Source organism: Vigna umbellata, chromosome 6 (assembly GCF_029865625.1).
Source record: "Vigna umbellata cultivar VRB3 chromosome 6, Vumbellata_1.0, whole genome shotgun sequence".
In the NCBI taxonomy this organism is placed as follows: domain Eukaryota; kingdom Viridiplantae; phylum Streptophyta; class Magnoliopsida; order Fabales; family Fabaceae; genus Vigna; species Vigna umbellata.
This window is the reverse complement of record NC_142170.1, coordinates 6,313,086-6,330,712: the sequence shown is the minus strand read 5'-3', so window position 1 is coordinate 6,330,712 and position 17,627 is coordinate 6,313,086. Positions and strand designations below refer to the sequence as shown.

Below are 17,627 nucleotides of genomic sequence, written 5' to 3'. Positions count from 1 at the left end.
AAACGTTAGATACCATGTTATAGTGTCAAAATGTTGCTAAAATTTATGAGCTTCAAAAAAGAACATTGTTTGTGTTCAATTAAAAAGCTAGAGGAGAATATCAATTTTACATACATCAACAAATGATCAACCTCTCTAGTGAGCTAAAGTGTGATATATGTTCACCAATTATACCAATTAATATATCAAAGAATACTTTATTATTAGTCAATAGTAGCTTATGTTCAAAGAGTAAATACTTGAACTAGAAGTGGCTAGTGAAGTAATATAAGTTAGGTGGAAATGACTTATAAAAAGAATACTTAAACAAGGTGAATTAAGAGTATTTGCAAACCAAAAGAATATTTAGTTTAAACCATAAGTGACTTGTGAAAGAATACTTGATTGAATTAGAAGTGACTTGTGAAATAATATACTTGATTGAGCTATAAGTGACTTGTTTAATAGAGTAGTCAAGTGGTGGAGCAAGAGTACCTATGATCCCAAGCAATACTTAAAAGGGTTAGTCAGAAGTATCCACTGAGTCCAAAAAATACTCACATTATACTTTATAACATTACTTTATTTAACAGAACTCAATCAATTGATTGACAACTAGATGTATTATTTGTCGTTAGATGAACCAATATAAAAATATGCGTATTCTTTCCCTCTTTATTTCTTTACATTGTATGTTATTTTTATACATACTAGCTAAGAAGAAGAGTTTTCTAAATAACACACGATTAAAACAAATTTTAAACAAGAAAGTCATTTAAGTATTGACAAGTTTCATATGATACATTTCATCGAATGCACCTATTATCAACTAATTACTTAATACAAAAAATTATCTTCCAATTTTCTTTATGGGTGTCGTATATGGTCATCCGGTTAACCTAGGATTGAACAGTAGACACAGTTTGAAACATCAAGACGACTATTCAAAAGATCAAACGATTGTGTCATACAAACTAAACGATTACCCTTAAACATCGATTATGCTTGATGGAGATTAATTTACGGCAAAACATGATTAATATCAATTAGGCCCTTTTTAATCCAAAACTCATCCCGAAATCTATAAATACAAGTTTGAGGTAAAGAGGTAAGTGATTCTATTCATTAGGCATTAACTACTCAACTAATTGAATATTTACTAACTTTAGCATCAAATTACTTTATGCAAGTAATCTCTCAATTTGACTGAACAGTTTAGAAAACGCAGACAAAAAAACCGAGCTTTAGGACACACGGAACTTAGAGAACATGTAACTTCCTCGTAACCAAAATGAGATATTTTGAAAAAAAATTGTAAAAAACAATTGAAAACACAATTTAACATATTCCCTCTTCGTGTCATCCATGACCATTAAAAGATTAAGCAAAAAGTTAGTCAAATAAACTTGTAACTAACCTAATATCTAATTTAATGTATTTATTCTTATAAATTAAAAATAATAATAAATAACATAAAATACCTAAATCATAAACACGTGGCGATGTAAACAATTCAATATTTTCCGAAGATATCACTAAATTCCACTGAAAAAAACAGTTATAGAGATCCACGATAATGGTGGAGAAACCAAACGAAATAGCATACATTAATATCTTATAAATAACTTTCAAGAATAATAGAGTTGTGAAAATTCCCAGCCATCACAATCATACAGTAAATTAGAGCTCAACAAAGTGTGTTTTAACTCATTTTTGCTTACAACTTAAAGCAAGTTTCAACATACATAAAAGTTCCTTCACAATGATGTATCGATGAAGTTTGCTTTTGCATTTCCTCTCCAATCAATAACCAGCAATTAAGAACCCAAACTTATTCTGAATGTGAATTGACACGCTGCAATCATTTCAACTACGGTAAACTTTACATTGCGGAGAATATTTAGCAAATTGACAAGAGAATACACAGAATAAGAATAAGGTAAGTCTTCAACTTTTTCATCAAAACTTCTCTCTACTTCAAAACCATCTGTTACACCACAGATTTCTTTAATTAACATCCATCAAAATTAGAAAGAGAGTTTTGCAATGGCTGAAACAAAATCAAGAAAACAGACCCCTTTACCTGTCTGCTGTGCATGGAAGAAATCTTGTAGTTTAGGATTTTGCACCATCGCATTCCATACATTTGGGTCACAGGCAATAGAAGCCACAACATTCTGCTCATTCAGGTATTAATTCAGTGCACCCTAGATTAATAAACTTGTTTATATTATGTTAATTTATAGAATATATTTTTATTGTAACTCAACTTGAAAAACTGTTGGATGGCAAATTTTATTTTGGATTTCATCAAAGAAGCTTAGAGATTAATAAAGACTCTTCAAACTATGCAGTATTAAAGCACTACCTGAGCTTCTGAACTTTCACTAAACAATTGAAAAGCCTGAAAAACACTATCTTTGTTCTTCAAACCAGAATGAGAAGCTGACAGAACAGATATTTGATTAGGAAGAGCACAGCCTTGGTATTCGGTGGAGTTTGAAGATAGGTATTTCCTGAAATATGATCACATTCATATGATGTTTGCAGAGAAAAAAGGTCCATAGAAATCAGTACACGATAAAGCATAACACAACACAAGATATTTGTTAGAACACAAAAGCTACTTATTTGTTTCTTGATAGGAGTTTAATAATATCAATAATTAAATAACCAATAAAAGAATAATAGATTTATTATAGCATGGAATGCAACTCAAAGGAAATGAACAATGAGATAGAGAGAGTGTGTATACTTACTTATGTAGAACATGTTTTAGTTCAGTTGTGGCTTCATCAAAACAAGGAACACTGCCTGATGACACCACCCTCGCCGTACTGTCTTCACCGCCATCTGCCGGTGACACTTCAGAAGCACTCTGAACAGATGACTGGATAGGCGGTACGACGCCTCTGATCCCGGTGGCAGTGAACTTGGCCACCGCACTCTTTACTCCACCACCCATGAATGAGAGCGTGAAGAAAGTGAAGAGAAAAGGGTAGTTTGGGTATTTAAATATCAAATGCGTAGCACAGTTTCTTAGGATTGTGAAATTTCACATGTAGCTTCCCTTTTTGTCCTTTTTGTCCTTTTTGTCTTAAAAGAGTTGTACAAATGTATAATTGGTTAAACTTAACTTCTATTATACTCAATCAAATATTAATTAAGTTTGAAAACATTATGTTTTTCGGTACTGATGAAATCAAAGCAAACCAGAACAACCAAAACAAAAAAAATTGGCAGAATCTCCCTAGAAATTATTCATTACTATCTTTAGAAGTACTTTTAGTTTCCATTTCAATACGAAAACTGATAATTTTATTTTAACTTTCATTTTTAGGCAGTCAAGTCAATCATGAGTAATTTAATTATTTAAAAAATATTTTAAGTAATGTTAATAGTTCTAATTTATAAGTTTTATTAATAATGTTTTAGAAGTAATGGCGGTAGCATATCATAGGAGAGGATCTTTATTACATATATCATTAAAAAGGATTTACAGAAAATATGATAACGCATAACCTATTTTCATGTAAAATATGTATTGAAAGGAAACTCGATTGAAAAACAAGGAAAGCACAACATTATAATTTACAAGGTATAATAATAATTCAATTTTTTTGAAAAATTATTATACATAATATTCATAACTATATGAAAATTTATCATTTATCTATACTTTTTTTTTCATTATCTATTTTGTTATTTAATTTGTAAATACATTATAGTATTTCAAATATTTTACTACTGTTGGATTCAAGTAGCAAATGTGAAGCAACATATTCTAAAATGTCTGAATTAACTTTCAATAAAAGAATTATAATTATATTAATATAATTAATACAAAAAAAAATCAATAAAAGAAATAAATTTTCTTGAAATGTGATATTTCACAGGAGGGCATATATATATATATATATATATATATATATATATATATATATATATATATATATATATATATATATATATATATAATATTCTTTTAGGGAAATGGAGATGGAGTTCAAAAAAAATGCAAACTATTATTCTCGACCTTTTCAAATAGATATAGATAATATATAACATAAGTATTTTTAACATATAGTATCAAATAATAAATTATATTTAATATGTCACTTCATAATTTAAATTCAAGAAAATAGTTCTTCAAAAAATATGAAAGGATTTGAAGACCTGAGGTAATTTGAAGCCTAACATGACCATGTACACGGAGAACCAGAGGAAATATAAGCAGTTCCAAGTCTGTATTGTCAAGATACACGATTAAAACCACTTTTCCTTTCCATGAATACTTCGATGAGAAGTCAATAAATTAACTGAAATATTTTTTTGCCAGATTGTCAATGTTAACAAAATCTAAGAAACGAAGCAATAGATGTGCGCAAACTCTAATTAAGAATGCAATTGAAGACCAAAAAAGGGCAATACTTTTGAAAAAAGTGAGCTATTTGAAAATGGCTAGGCACGGAGAGTTGGAGGAGGCCGGTGAAAAAAGTAAAACAGGAATGAGCCTTGAAGGTGATCAACTGCTTTAAAAGTTGATGAATATATAAAATGGACCATGCTTCCAGTAAACATTTGAGGGATACAAGGTTTCAGAGTTAAGTTCCAAAACAGCAAAAAATAATAATACTACAAATCCTAAACCAGGAGACTCTACAGTTGTGAACACTCGTGACCATGGTAGCTCAGCACTATATTCTCAGGGAATTCAGCAAAAACATTTTTTGAAGATGAGTCGGATTACCAACTCAGTCATCAAACTTTATTTTCTTTGGAGCAGGCTGGATGTTACCCATCTGCACGAGCAATTATATATGTAAAATGAGAGCAAATCTCAAGATGCACAAAATTCTATATTTGTGAAAACAAACGAACAACCACAGAATGATAAAAGCAAAAGTCTCACGATCTCAGGGCATTCGAAATCAATGCCAGCGGCCTCTATCCTTTTCCGTCGTTTTTGGTCATGTTTTAGAATCCTCTCCACCAATTTTTTGTGCTCTTCTAAGGTTCTTTCCTGGAATGACAGCATCAAGAAACAGAACTTAATACTCAGAATCAGATGAGAAATATCAACCAGGTATACTTCATTATCCAATGAACTAGATACCTTGTCATGACGCTTCCGTTCAATTTGGACATAATCCAATGGCTTGTGACGATAACTGAATCCTCTCCATCTATGATGAAAAATGCCACACATTCATTTGTTACCTTTGGTCATATTCAAAAGAATAAACTTAATTTCTAACCTTAAATCAAGGCACATAATACGCCATTTTACAGGATTGCAATTCCTTCAGCCATGTGGAGTTATTTGGCTGAAAGGCAGTTCTAGGCATTATAACCAACTAAACATGCACATTTTGGGATATGATAATTTTCCAGACTACTAGTTGGCTTTCTGTTCAGAGAAGCTTCCAAGGTCCGAGGGATTTGTTTGGGGGTGTCGAAACAATTTTGCCTATGAACAAAATGTGACCAAGCTAATGAGCATGTAAAGCAAGAACTAGACAAAAGTTTCCCATGTATGGAACAAAAATGGTTATAAAATTATTTGAGTCCTCTCACTCACCGATACTTCAATGTATCACCAATGCTAAGTATTGAAGTATCCAATCAATGAAACACTAATACTTTTATGATGACAACAATTTATTTTATTTTGACAATGTCTAAGGAATCTGATTTTAGTTTGGATCCACACAATAACAATTATATATTTATTATATTTTTAAGAACTTTTATACATTCTTAACTATGTATCGGTCACGTACCACATCCTCTTATTTTCAAAATAAACATACTGCCGTATCAGATATGAATCATATCCATGCATCATAGTCTGAGTCTAACCAACCGTGCACACCCAAAATGGTTGAGGAAATTCCTAATTCTGTATTAGTGATTTTTTTCAATACTCTAAATAGATATCTTTCTTTATCACACATGCAAAGAAAGGAGTGAAAAGAAAATTGATGGTTAGACACCAAGGTCTACAATTAAGAAAAACATACAATGGCATCCTTAGAAGGAAATAGATCCGGAAAAATATTAATTAATAACTTACAATCTTGAATGAACATGCTCTGGAGGTACAACATGAACTTGGAGAAGGTGCTCAAAAAGGAGATAATTGTGCATAGTATCAGCTACAATTTTCGCTACCTACAAATCAAGGCACTATTAAAACATGGAAACTGAATTTTATTACAAACACAATAGCACCAAAATTTGTCATGTCATAACACAACCAATTAATCTGCAGAAACAACAAATACCTCAGGAGATTCAAATTCTATGTACCCAAAATGTCTTGATTTTCCTGTCTGTAAAAGAACAAGAAACATATATTGTCAGTATCAATCAACTAAAACCAATATCCATCATCCCTAAAACGGTAACAACAAACAAATATTGCAGCCCCAAAGTATTTAATGAAACAAATATATTGATGGTTGAAAACCCGTAGCTTTTTTCAAAATGTAAGGACCAAACAAAAGCAGAATTACTACAATATTGATTGATAACAGAGGCTTCAACTTCTATGAGAAACTCATAACTATTAACGACACAATTGATATTCTGCATTGGAACATTATCTTAAATTTAAGACCAGTCATGAATAAATAGAGCATGAGACAAGAAAAGTAAATTTTCGCCATACAACCATACATTGCATTATGTCAAAATTGACAACTCTTTGGGGTTCATTATACAAAAATAATCACTGAATCCACAGGTCAAATTAACTACATTAGTAAATAAACCAGAATAAACAAAGTATGCCTCAATTATCAAGTTGATACACAATCACACGATATGCAAATAATAAAAAGCACGGACATTAAAGGAGACAAGTTAACATGCAAGCCCAACCTTTTTATTTCTCGCGACTCTCAACCTCTTGATGGTTCCAAATTGCCCAAAATAACCTACAAAATGCAACTGTAAACACACTCCACAAAATCAATAAAAAACCAGAAAGAAAATCTATGAGCACCTTCCATCTCTTTCTCATAGAATCCATGCGGAATCCTGGACACGTGCAATACCGTGGAAGTATTCTCCAGCGGCTTCTGTTCGGCGATCTGGCGAGCAGGACCACCTTCCAAGGGCTTTACCGATTCAGAAACAAAATTAAGCACCACATTGACACAATAAATTGAAAAATGAAAGGAAAAGTAAACTGAAAACAGAGAGCACTCAGAATCGGTATTATCGACATACCAAAAAATCAGCACCCTGAGATGGCTGTTTAGAGGAAGCCATTTTCATGTTCTTCTTCATAGCTTTCTTTGCCTTTGTTCCCATTTCGCTGTCTGTTATGCTAAACCACTCTGCAAAGAATCGCCTTCGTGAGATATCGTAAATAAGGGTGGTGAGGAATTGTGTCAAAACCCTAAACCCTTTGATTGTATTTTGGATTATATATTCTGAAATACAATATTTTAAATTGTGCATTCCAAAATGTAAAATAAAGGTTTAATAGCCAATTTAGTCCTCACTTTGGTTGAAAAATCTCAATTTAGTCCCTCGTTATAAAAGTGTTTTGAATTAGTCCTAACTTTTAAAATAGTGGGTCAGATTGGTCCTTTCTGTTAAATATAAGTTAACAAAATTAATGGATGATGATGTGACACAACTTAAAGCTAACGAGGGACCAATCTAACACATCAGCTTTAAGCTGTGTCACATCATCATCCATTAATTTCGTTAACTTATATTTAACGAAAGGGACCAATCTGACCCATTATTTTAAAAGTTAGGACTAATGTAAAACACTTTTATAACGAGGGACTAAATTGAGATTTTTCAACCAAAGTGGGGACTAAATTGGCTATTAAACCTAAAATAAAAAATACATTCTGAATTACATAATTCAAAATACAAATTTTGTATTTCTGAAGGTATATTCCAAAGTATAAATTATAGAAAGTTTAGGGGAAGGATGAAAGAGATTAGAGAAAGGCAATTAAAAAGTTAGAAAAATAATACAAACAAAGAAAAAAAGAAAGAAATGAGAAGTTGAAAATGATATTTTTTATATGCCTGCAACTTTATTGTGCAATTCTTTTAATAATAGAACACAAAATAAAGTTTATTTAGCTATTCAATTTTTGCATTAGATGGAATTGGTTATGAAACTTATTATTAGTCCCTTAATGTTAATATTGTTTAATGTTTTTTATAGATTGTTATTTGATTTCAGAGAAAGATATAAAAGCATATGAATAATAAGATATTTGATTTTCACAAGATTTCGATTTCAATAAAGATAGTTTTTCTTCATCTTTTTATTACTTTGAGTTTATATAATACTTTTATTTATCATGAACAAATTCTCTCCAACCTAAGAGAATGATGAGTGCATGAAGGGATTCACAATATATTTAATCTTCTTAGAATTTGTACTAACAGGACCTCCCGGCATAAACCGAGCGCCCAGCCATTCAGTAAATGGACGCCCGCCCAAGATGTCAATCAGGACGAGCGTCCAGCCACTTGAGATTGGACGTCCGCCCAAAATGTCAATCAGGACGAGCGTCCATCCGTTCAAGAGCTGGACGTCCGCCCAAAATGGGACGTCCGCCCAAGTTTACTTTCACTGAGCTGAACATCTTCCCAAGGATCGGACGTCCGTCCGAAATGGCGAGCGTCCATCCATTCAAGAGGGGACGTCCGCGCCCAAGGATTGGACGTCCGCTCAGGAGCCAGACGTCCGCCCGAGATGGTGAGCGTCCAGCACTTCATGAGTCGAACGACCGCCTAAGAGCGTCCGTCCAGTGTGACAAGTAGATCCAGGCGGACGCACACCTAGGGTAACGTCCCTGGCCGAACATCATTCTCAACCGACCGCACTTTGCTGATTACACGGTTAAATGCTAATGACACGTTAAAGTCCTTAATAAGGATTAAGGCATTATTGGGCCGTTCCCAGGCCCCCAAAAGGTAAAAGCCCATTACGATCAGTATAAATAAAGGTCTCAGGTATGATTTCTGGACAGATTGCTTAGAACGCAACACATGCATGCATTATATAACGCTCTGTCATATTGCTGACTTGAGCGTCGGAGTGCCTTTAGCAGGTACCCGGCCCCTCCCCAACTGGGAGGGTGGAACAGCGCCAGTAGAGGGAGGACGTCCGCCCGGCTTGGAATCAGGGAGCAGCACCTGGAGCAGGAAGGCGTCCGCCCGATTTATGGAAGTGAGGAACAGCGTTCGTCCATCACGGTACCGTCCGCCCGGTCTGCATCACCTGGAGAGAAAGTGTCCGCCCGTCTCCAGTGTTCGTGATCGTTCGTCCGTCTCTTGCGTTTGCCATCGCTCGTCCGTCCATCCAAGTATGTTTTAACAGTGTCCTTTCGGGGCCAGTCGAAACATTTGGCGCCCACCGTGGGGCCGTGTGACTTCAGTTACCCAGTGGTGACCACGAGATATGAGCATCCGGGCCCCGTTCTCAGCCATTCGGCCTCAACATATTCTCGGCCGTTCGGCCTCAACACATTCTCGGCCGTTCGGCCTCAACATATTCTCGGCCGTTCGGCCTCAACATATTCTCGGCCGTTCGGCCTCAACATGATCTCGGTCGTTCGGCCTCACCATACATCGACCGTTCGGCCTCACCATACGTCGACCGTTCGGCCTCAACTATCGGATATTGAGTCCTCAACATATTCTCGGCCGTTCGGCCTCAACACAGTCCCGGTCACTCGACCTTAACTCCCAGACCGGCCTCAGACAAGGTTGGCGTCCGCCGTCTGGCCATTTGGCCTCCAAGGTACGTTATACTTCCGCCAATTCGACCATGCGTCCGCAGGTACTTAGCCAAATCTGGTCATCCGGCCTGAACTCCCGGTCATTGCAACTCCACTCCCGAAGGTCAAGACTGAAGTCCTGATCCATTCGGGATCATAGGAGCGGTCGTCCATCGGGCTTCAGCGAGCGCCCGTCCTTCATCCTTCAAAGAGCGCTCGTCCACCGTCATCAGCGAACGCTTGTCGACCCGGGATCAAAGAGCGCTCGTCCATCAGCTTCAAAGAGCGCTCGTCTAGATGGGACGTCCGCCCAAGATGGGGCGTCCGTCCAAAATTATGAGCGTCCAGCCATTCATAAGTGCCCAGTCCACCTTACAAGGTATGGACGCATACTTTCTTTAAACTTAAAATTCGCCATCTCGCCTTCATAGTGCAGGTAACCCGCAATAACGGCACGAGTGCGTATTTACAAAAGCAGCTCTCTTCAATCATCCCGCATCAAATACAGAAAAAGACAAAGCTGGTGAAAAAGAGTGTTCCAACAAGAACAACTCTCAGCTTGGTTGGGCAACGAAGCGAAGAACCGTCCGCCCTACCAAACCCAAGCTGGTGAAAAAGAGTGTTCCAACGAGAACAACTCTCAGCTTGGTTGGGCGACGAAGCGAAGAACCGTCCGCCCTACCAAACCCAAGCTGGTGAAAAAGGGTGTTCCAACGAGAACAACTCTCAGCTTGGTTGGGCGACGAAACGAAGGACCGTCCGCCCTACCAAACCCAAGCTGGTGAAAAAGAGTGTTCCAACGAGAACAACTCTCAGCTTGGTTGGGCGACGAAACGAAGGACCGTCCGCCCTACCAAACCCAAGCTGGTGAAAAAGAGTGTTCCAACGAGAACAACTCTCAGCTTGGTTGGGCGACGAAACGAAGGACCGTCCGCCCTACCAAACCCAAGCTGGTGAAAAAGAGTGTTCCAACGAGAACAACTCTCAGCTTGGTTGGGCCATGAAGCAATCGACCGGCCGTCCATAACTTAGCCAAATCTGGCATTCAGCAATCGACCGGTCGTCCATAACTTAGCCAAATCTGGCATTCAGGAATCGACCGGCCGTCCATAACTTAGCCAAATCTAGCATTCAGGAATCGACCAGCCGTCAATAACTTAGCCAAATCTGGCATTCAGCAATCGACCGGCCGTCGATAACTTAGCCAAATCTGGCATTCAGCAATCGACCGGCCGTGCATAACTTAACCAAATCTGGCATTCAGGAATTGACCGGCCGATCATAACTTAGCCAAATCTGGCATTCAGTAATCGACCGACCGACCGTCCATGGCATCGTTATAATTTAACCGAATATGGCAGGGACAATCAACCGTCCGGCCTCGGACAATCAATCGTTCGGCCATTTGTCCTCCAAGGTACGCCAAATCGACCTCCACGTGGACCTAGCAATTCGGGGGCCGTATAAAAAACCCCTTCGCAAAAAAGAATTATGCTCGGGCTTGGGGGGCTTGTGTACCAGGAAGTGTCGGACGCCGTACGGAAGGACGCCCACACAAATGGCCGTTCGCCCGTTCCGGTGCCCACGTCACCCAAAGGGCTAAATGCCCGTCCGCCCAACCGGATAGAACCTCTGTTTGTAAGAAAAACTTTGAAGAACTCACATGGAATTCTATCACCACAGGATAGCCCCGCACTCTCCACATTCACAAAAAGTGTTCTTCACCAAAATCCCGAGAGACGAAACGTCTGCAAAGCATGTATGGAAAGGGGGCTTATGTGCTAACAGGACCTCCAAGCATAGGCCGAGCAAGCGGTTAACACTGCCACCCACTAATCAGGACGAGCGCCCACCCACTAAAGAGGGGACGTCCAGCTTTTCAAGATGGGACGTCCTCCAAGATGGCAACCAGGACGAGCGTCCAGCCATTCGAGATGGGACGTCCGCCCAAGATAGTGCGTCCGTCCAAGGCCGCTCGCCCAGGTCGCAATCATAGACCGCGCGTCCGTCCAAGGCCGCTCGCCCAGGTCGCAATCATAGACCGCGCGTCCGTCCAAGGCCGCTCGCCCAATTCACAATCATAGACCACGCGCCCGTCCAAGGCCGCTCGCCCAGATCACAAGCAGAACCGAACGTCCACCCGTTTCAGTTTCCAAGACTGAACATCCAAAAGAAAAAGTTTTCCGAGGATTCATAGATCCAGCAGCCTTCCAGCGTTGCCCATCCAGGCGTGGACAACCCCTTCGCACAATAAAATTATGCTCGGGCTTAGGGGGCTTATGTACTAACAGGACCTCCCGGCATAAACCGAGCGCCCAGCCATTCAGTAAATGGACGCCCGCCCAAGATGTCAATCAGGACGAGCGTCCAGCCACTTGAGATTGGACGTCCGCCCAAAATGTCAATCAGGACGAGCGTCCATCCGTTCAAGAGCTGGACGTCCGCCCAAAATGGGACGTCCGCCCAAGTTTACTTTCACTGAGCTGAACATCTTCCCAAGGATCGGACGTCCGTCCGAAATGGCGAGCGTCCATCCATTCAAGAGGGGACGTCCGCGCCCAAGGATTGGACGTCCGCTCAGGAGCCGGACGTCCGCCCGAGATGGTGAGCGTCCAGCACTTCATGAGTCGAACGACCGCCTAAGAGCGTCCGTCCAGTGTGACAAGTAGATCCAGGCAGACGCACACCCAGGGTAACGTCCCTGGCCGAACATCATTCTCAACCGACCGCACTTTGTTGATTACACGGTTAAATGCTAATGACACGTTAAAGTCCTTAATAAGGATTAAGGCATTATTGGGCCGTTCCCAAGCCCCCAAAAGGTAAAAGCCCATTACGATCAGTATAAATAAAGGTCTCAGGTATGATTTCTGGACAGATTGCTTAGAACGCAACACATGCATGCATTATATAACGCTCTGTCATATTGCTGACTTGAGCGTCGGAGTGCCTTTAGCAGGTACCCGGCCCCTCCCCAACTGGGAGGGTGGAACAGCGCCAGTAGAGGGAGGACGTCCGCCCGGCTTGGAAGCAGGGAGCAACACCTGGAGCAGGAGGGCGTCCGCCCGATTTATGGAAGTGAGGAACAGCGTTCGTCCATCACGGTACCGTCCGCCCGGTCTGCATCACCTGGAGAGAAAGTGTCCGCCGTCTCCAGTGTTCGTGATCGTTCGTCCGTCCGTCTCTTGTGTTTGCCATCGCTCGTTCGTCCATCCAAGTATGTTTTAACAGTGTCCTTTTGGGGCCAGTCGAAACAGAATTTAATTTCTTTTCTTTATATTCTTTTATTTAAGATTTTGTAATTCTAGTATAAGAAGGATTCAGGAGATTTCTTTCTATTGGAAGAGTGAGTTACATTTTCTTAAATCTTATCGTATGATTCTTCATCAGTTGAAATTCTTCCAAGTGGTATGACATCTTTCAAGATTTTATTTTGTCCCATCTTTTGTTTTCTATTTTCATCATTTTGTTTGGTGGAAATATTCTAGAATCATCCTATATTATATTAAATCCGAGGTTAGGTTCTCATAAGATTTTAACTAAAAGGCTATCAACTTGCTAATCACAAATAAAATGTATTTCATTGAGAATTAACTAACAATTCTACATGAAATACTGCAGGTCTTACTTTCCTGTTTTCAAAGTACTAGATCATAGAATATTTCTCAAAGGATTTAGAATAACATAAAACAATAAATGTATGACAAAAGGAAGTCCTTCAATCAAACTATAAATGATATAAAATGATATCTCAAGCTAGTTAAATTAATCACAGTTATATATATCTATACACACCCACATACGTTTTTTCTTGTGTAATGAATGTTATCTAGTATCTACAGAGTGTTTTTACATATTGTACAACACAGCAGTACAGTAAACGCCTTTTATAACGATTAAAAAAAGGCTTTCTATGCTTGTTTTTATCCATCATATATACAGCCAACATAGAAAGTTTCCACTTTATATGCCGAGTATGGACCGGTCATGGAAAGATCAATTTTCTATGTCAGGAGCAAGGGACCCAGTATATAAAATATGTCATGCCTGTCATTGGAGGTGTCAATTTCTATGACTGGTTCATGTCCAACCAGCATGAAAGTGGACTTTTTACGATAAGTGTAAACCCAACCGACATAGAAGGTGACACTTTCTTTGACTGCTATAATGCAAATAACTGCCATAGAAAGAAATTGGTGTTTTTTCTTTTGTTTTCAGGATTATTTGTTTCCCTACTCACATAACATACAAAACCTGCATAATGACAATTCCCAAACACAAATTTATATATGAACCCATTTATTAACAATGAATAGCAACCAATATTCCATAGATTAATCATGTTTTAATAAATTAACAAAAATATTAATATTTTAAAATGGGAAATAAATCCTTACTAAAACTTTCATTTTTCGCATAATATATATTATGCATTCTTAATATTAAAACAAATTTTAACTAACAAACTTGACAACTTATATTGATTATGTAAGCAACAATTGAAAATTCATCTACTTAAAATTGAACTTTAACCTTTTTTACTAAATTTTGTGGCTTAGTGATGGCATGCAATGATTGAAAGACTTTTAAACTATGAAGGTTTTCAATTCATATTATGCTATTATCTTGTTTTATAATTTGCATATCTAAGCGGCAGTGCCATTGAACTGGCTGTGGAATTTGCAGGTATGATTTGCTATCTAGAAACTTTATCTAAAAGATCGACGTCTGTGCATTTTATGCAGGGATTGCAATGCATTTGAAGGGGACTCCTCGTTTTATCTCAATTCCGTTTTTCAAATGTTAGTTTAGCTACGACTAGCAGCCACCCAAATAAATATGTTGATATGATTATCAAACTCTTGCCTTCTTTCTTTTTGCATTGGACCTTAAAGATCACTACTAAGGATATCTTGAAGCTTGTATGCTTTGCCTTCTTAGATTGACTAGGATCTGAATAAAAATCAGACTGCTTGTTTTGGATATATTTTAGCTTAATACAGAATTGGAGGAAGCGAAAATTTATTCCATTGTTACAAGTGTGATAAGTAATTTTTTTAATTCTTTTTCCTAAATGCATCTTTATATGCGTTTTAAATAAGTACAGTAGCGATTCATTTATTTTACAATATACTACATATTGGTCATTACATTTGAAATTATCTGTACAGGTTGTTGGTCATTACATATTCCTAAATCCATCCTGTTGTTACTTAAATTTGATGTTATGGATCATGTATGCCTGCCCTCTTATTATAACTATTTAATAGAGTTAGGGTTTGTTGTAAGTCTTTTCTGTTAGTTGTTGAGCCTGTGGGTTAAACAGAGCTCGTTGTAAGAAAGAGTTATAAACATAACTCCTTTATTCTTCTGCACAATAATAAGATTTTTTTCATTCAAATCATAAACTCGTTACATCCAAATCATTAACTCTTGAGAGAGAGGACAAACCTGAGTTCTGGGGTGGTTACCACCGTGACGTGAAGGTGAAGAGCGGCGTGAGTGATGGTGGTGCGATTGGAGAGGGGTGAGTCCGGCGCGAAGAAGAAAGGAGGGAAAAGGGCGAGTAAAGGGAGAAGGAAGAAAAACCCTAACACTTTACTCTCTGATATGTCAAAAGTTTGGGAACGAAATTATTTCATCGTGAAAAGAAGAGGGGAAACGTAACAGTGGTACTTTCTCAAGATTTACACAGTACTTTCTTAAGACTTAGCCCATTAGTCTAAGTGACATGACTGAATTGGCCCAACAACTCCCGAATATGTATTGGGTCTTTCTTCCTGCACCCATACAATGGTTATTCTCAAACTATACTCTTTTTAAATTATAGGTTTTAGTATAGATTCGGTCTCATATTTCTTTAATTGGTTCTTTTTTTTCCCATTATTTATTTTTTTAGTTTAGCCTTTTTATTTATTAAAAAACTCAATTTAGTCAATTTTGTTAAACATTAATGTCGTACTAATATATGTTGTGCCAATAGTAAAAGTTTCAATTTTTTTTAATTTTAAAAAAACAAAAAATTGTTATAGTAGGCCATAATCATGTCGCATGTATATGTTAGGTATGTGTCACTATTACTATAACGTGGTATTTTTTATTTTCAATTTCTCAAATTTATAAATTTAATTCAATTTAGTTTTTTTTTTAAATGGAGCAATTTAGTTTTTTTTTATATGATTACAATTTATATATACATGTTAAAATATATTTTTAATATTTTTGTAATTTTATAAAAATATTAAAAATATAAATGTAAAATGACACTTATAATTTTTAAATGTTTAATGTGACAATTATTTTAACGTGATAAGTGTGATTTCATATTTACATTTTTAATATTTTAAAAGAATTATAAGTTTAAATAAAGATGTTTTTTAGGTAAAAATATAAAAAAATAAACATTTAAATGAAATGATCTTATGTATAAATTATAAAAAAAAAAATTAACATATATAAGTTGTAATTAAAATCAATTATTAATTTGGTCTCAAATTATAAAAGAGGACGAATTACTTCATATAAAAAAAATAAATTAAATAAATTATAAATATGGACTAAAGTGAAAATAAGCACGTGGCAATAACACGACATATTATCATTGTTATATGGTACGGCCATGATTTAATACATGACAACTTTTGTTTTAAAGAAAATAGAAAAAAGTCAATAATAAATAAAATAAAAATTAATGTTAATCTAACGGAAAGATCAAATTTAATTGTTTTAAAAATAGAATAACTAAATTGAACCCAAAATAAAAAACAGAACAAAACTAAATCAACCAAACAAATGCGAGGACTAAAAAATTATAATAAAAATTCTTACACTTTCTTATTTCTTATAATTTCCGGATCGAGTGTTTCTAAAGGTATTTTTGAATATGATAGATATCTTTTTAAATACTCAGTATTAAAAATATATTCCAGATTAAGTATTCTGAAAGATATTTTCAAATCTGAAAATATATTTTGGAACAGCCAATTCATAATTAAAAACTATTTTCTTGAAAATCATTTTCATTTCGAGAAATATTCCAAAATACTTTTATGAAATTATTTTGTATTTTGGATTGAATGTTCTGAAAAATATTTCTAAATCCGGAAATACATTCTCCAACCGTGATTCCAAAGTAAAAAAAATGGTATAGATGTTATGAAAAATATTTTCAAATCCTAAAATAACTTCCAAAACATCTATTTTGAAATTTGGTTTTGCATTTCGAAGTTTGAAATGTATTTCTGAATCCAAAAATGACTTTTGGAATGGTCATTCAGAAATAAATATTGAGAATCTTTCGATTCTCTTAACGGTTTAAGTTTAGACCGTTCTTCACTGTTCCGGTTGAACAGTGGAGTGTTTTTCCCTTATCAGGACTCTATATATATAGAGTCCCTTTTCCCTTTCCCGTTAGATGAAAATAAACACTTGTACTATTGAATGTATTCAGTTTTAAATAAAAGAAGAGTTTTTCTTACTTACCGTTTCAAGATCTTCATCTTTGCCTTCTGCACCGAGAGCATCCACAGCCGTGTTGGATCTCCTCCGGCCACCCACGTCCGTCTCGCTCTCTCCCTCTCTTCAGAGAAAGTCTCTGATATTTTCTCTCTCTGTTTTTCTTTCTCTTTGCACAAATGCCACGCGTGCATAATATCAAACCACGTTTTCAATCTTATGGGCCGAATAGTAAATGGGCTGCTAAGTGCAGAGTATCTGGGTCAAATTAATAATAAAAAAACAATAAACTGTAATGAAAGTTCTAAAAGTCATCTGAATCTGGAAATACCTTTCGTATTAGGTGTTCAAGAAGGTATTTCTCACCAATTTTTTTTTATAAATACATGACTTTGGGCTTTCTCCTTCTTATTCCTGTTTTGTTCTTCT

At 36.5% G+C, this 17,627-nt stretch overlaps 2 protein-coding genes across 5 annotated transcripts; both read right to left on the bottom strand.

Annotated features, from left to right (window-relative positions):
- Window positions 1-1,559: 1,559 nt before the first annotated feature.
- On the bottom strand, window positions 1,560-3,061 carry LOC124848870 (uncharacterized). The gene is made up of 4 exons (XM_047326688.2): window positions 2,739-3,061; window positions 2,348-2,495; window positions 2,063-2,156; window positions 1,560-1,966 (listed from the first exon to the last, which is right to left on the bottom strand). Exons 1-4 carry the CDS (start codon window positions 2,942-2,944, stop codon window positions 1,797-1,799), a joined length of 618 nt encoding a protein of 205 aa, XP_047182644.2. The 5' UTR covers window positions 2,945-3,061; the 3' UTR covers window positions 1,560-1,796.
- A 1,427-nt stretch (window positions 3,062-4,488) lies between these two features.
- LOC124848869 (putative RNA-binding protein C1827.05c) lies at window positions 4,489-17,373 on the bottom strand. Of its 4 annotated transcripts, XM_047326686.2 has the most exons (10): window positions 17,226-17,364; window positions 15,195-15,523; window positions 7,216-7,325; window positions 6,989-7,103; window positions 6,865-6,920; window positions 6,267-6,314; window positions 6,056-6,153; window positions 5,096-5,165; window positions 4,892-5,002; window positions 4,489-4,781 (listed from the first exon to the last, which is right to left on the bottom strand). In XM_047326686.2, the coding sequence occupies exons 3-10, from the start codon at window positions 7,297-7,299 to the stop codon at window positions 4,734-4,736; spliced, it is 630 nt and encodes a 209-aa protein (XP_047182642.1). In that variant the 5' UTR covers window positions 7,300-7,325; window positions 15,195-15,523; window positions 17,226-17,364; the 3' UTR covers window positions 4,489-4,733. The 4 variants fall into 4 exon arrangements, with proteins under 4 accessions (XP_047182642.1, XP_087948974.1, XP_087948975.1 ...); XM_088092848.1 differs by lacking the exon at window positions 4,489-4,781 and having other exon boundaries at window positions 4,820-5,002; window positions 17,226-17,370; XM_088092849.1 differs by lacking the exon at window positions 4,489-4,781 and having other exon boundaries at window positions 4,820-5,002; window positions 15,195-15,348; window positions 17,226-17,363.
- Window positions 17,374-17,627: the final 254 nt, after the last annotated feature.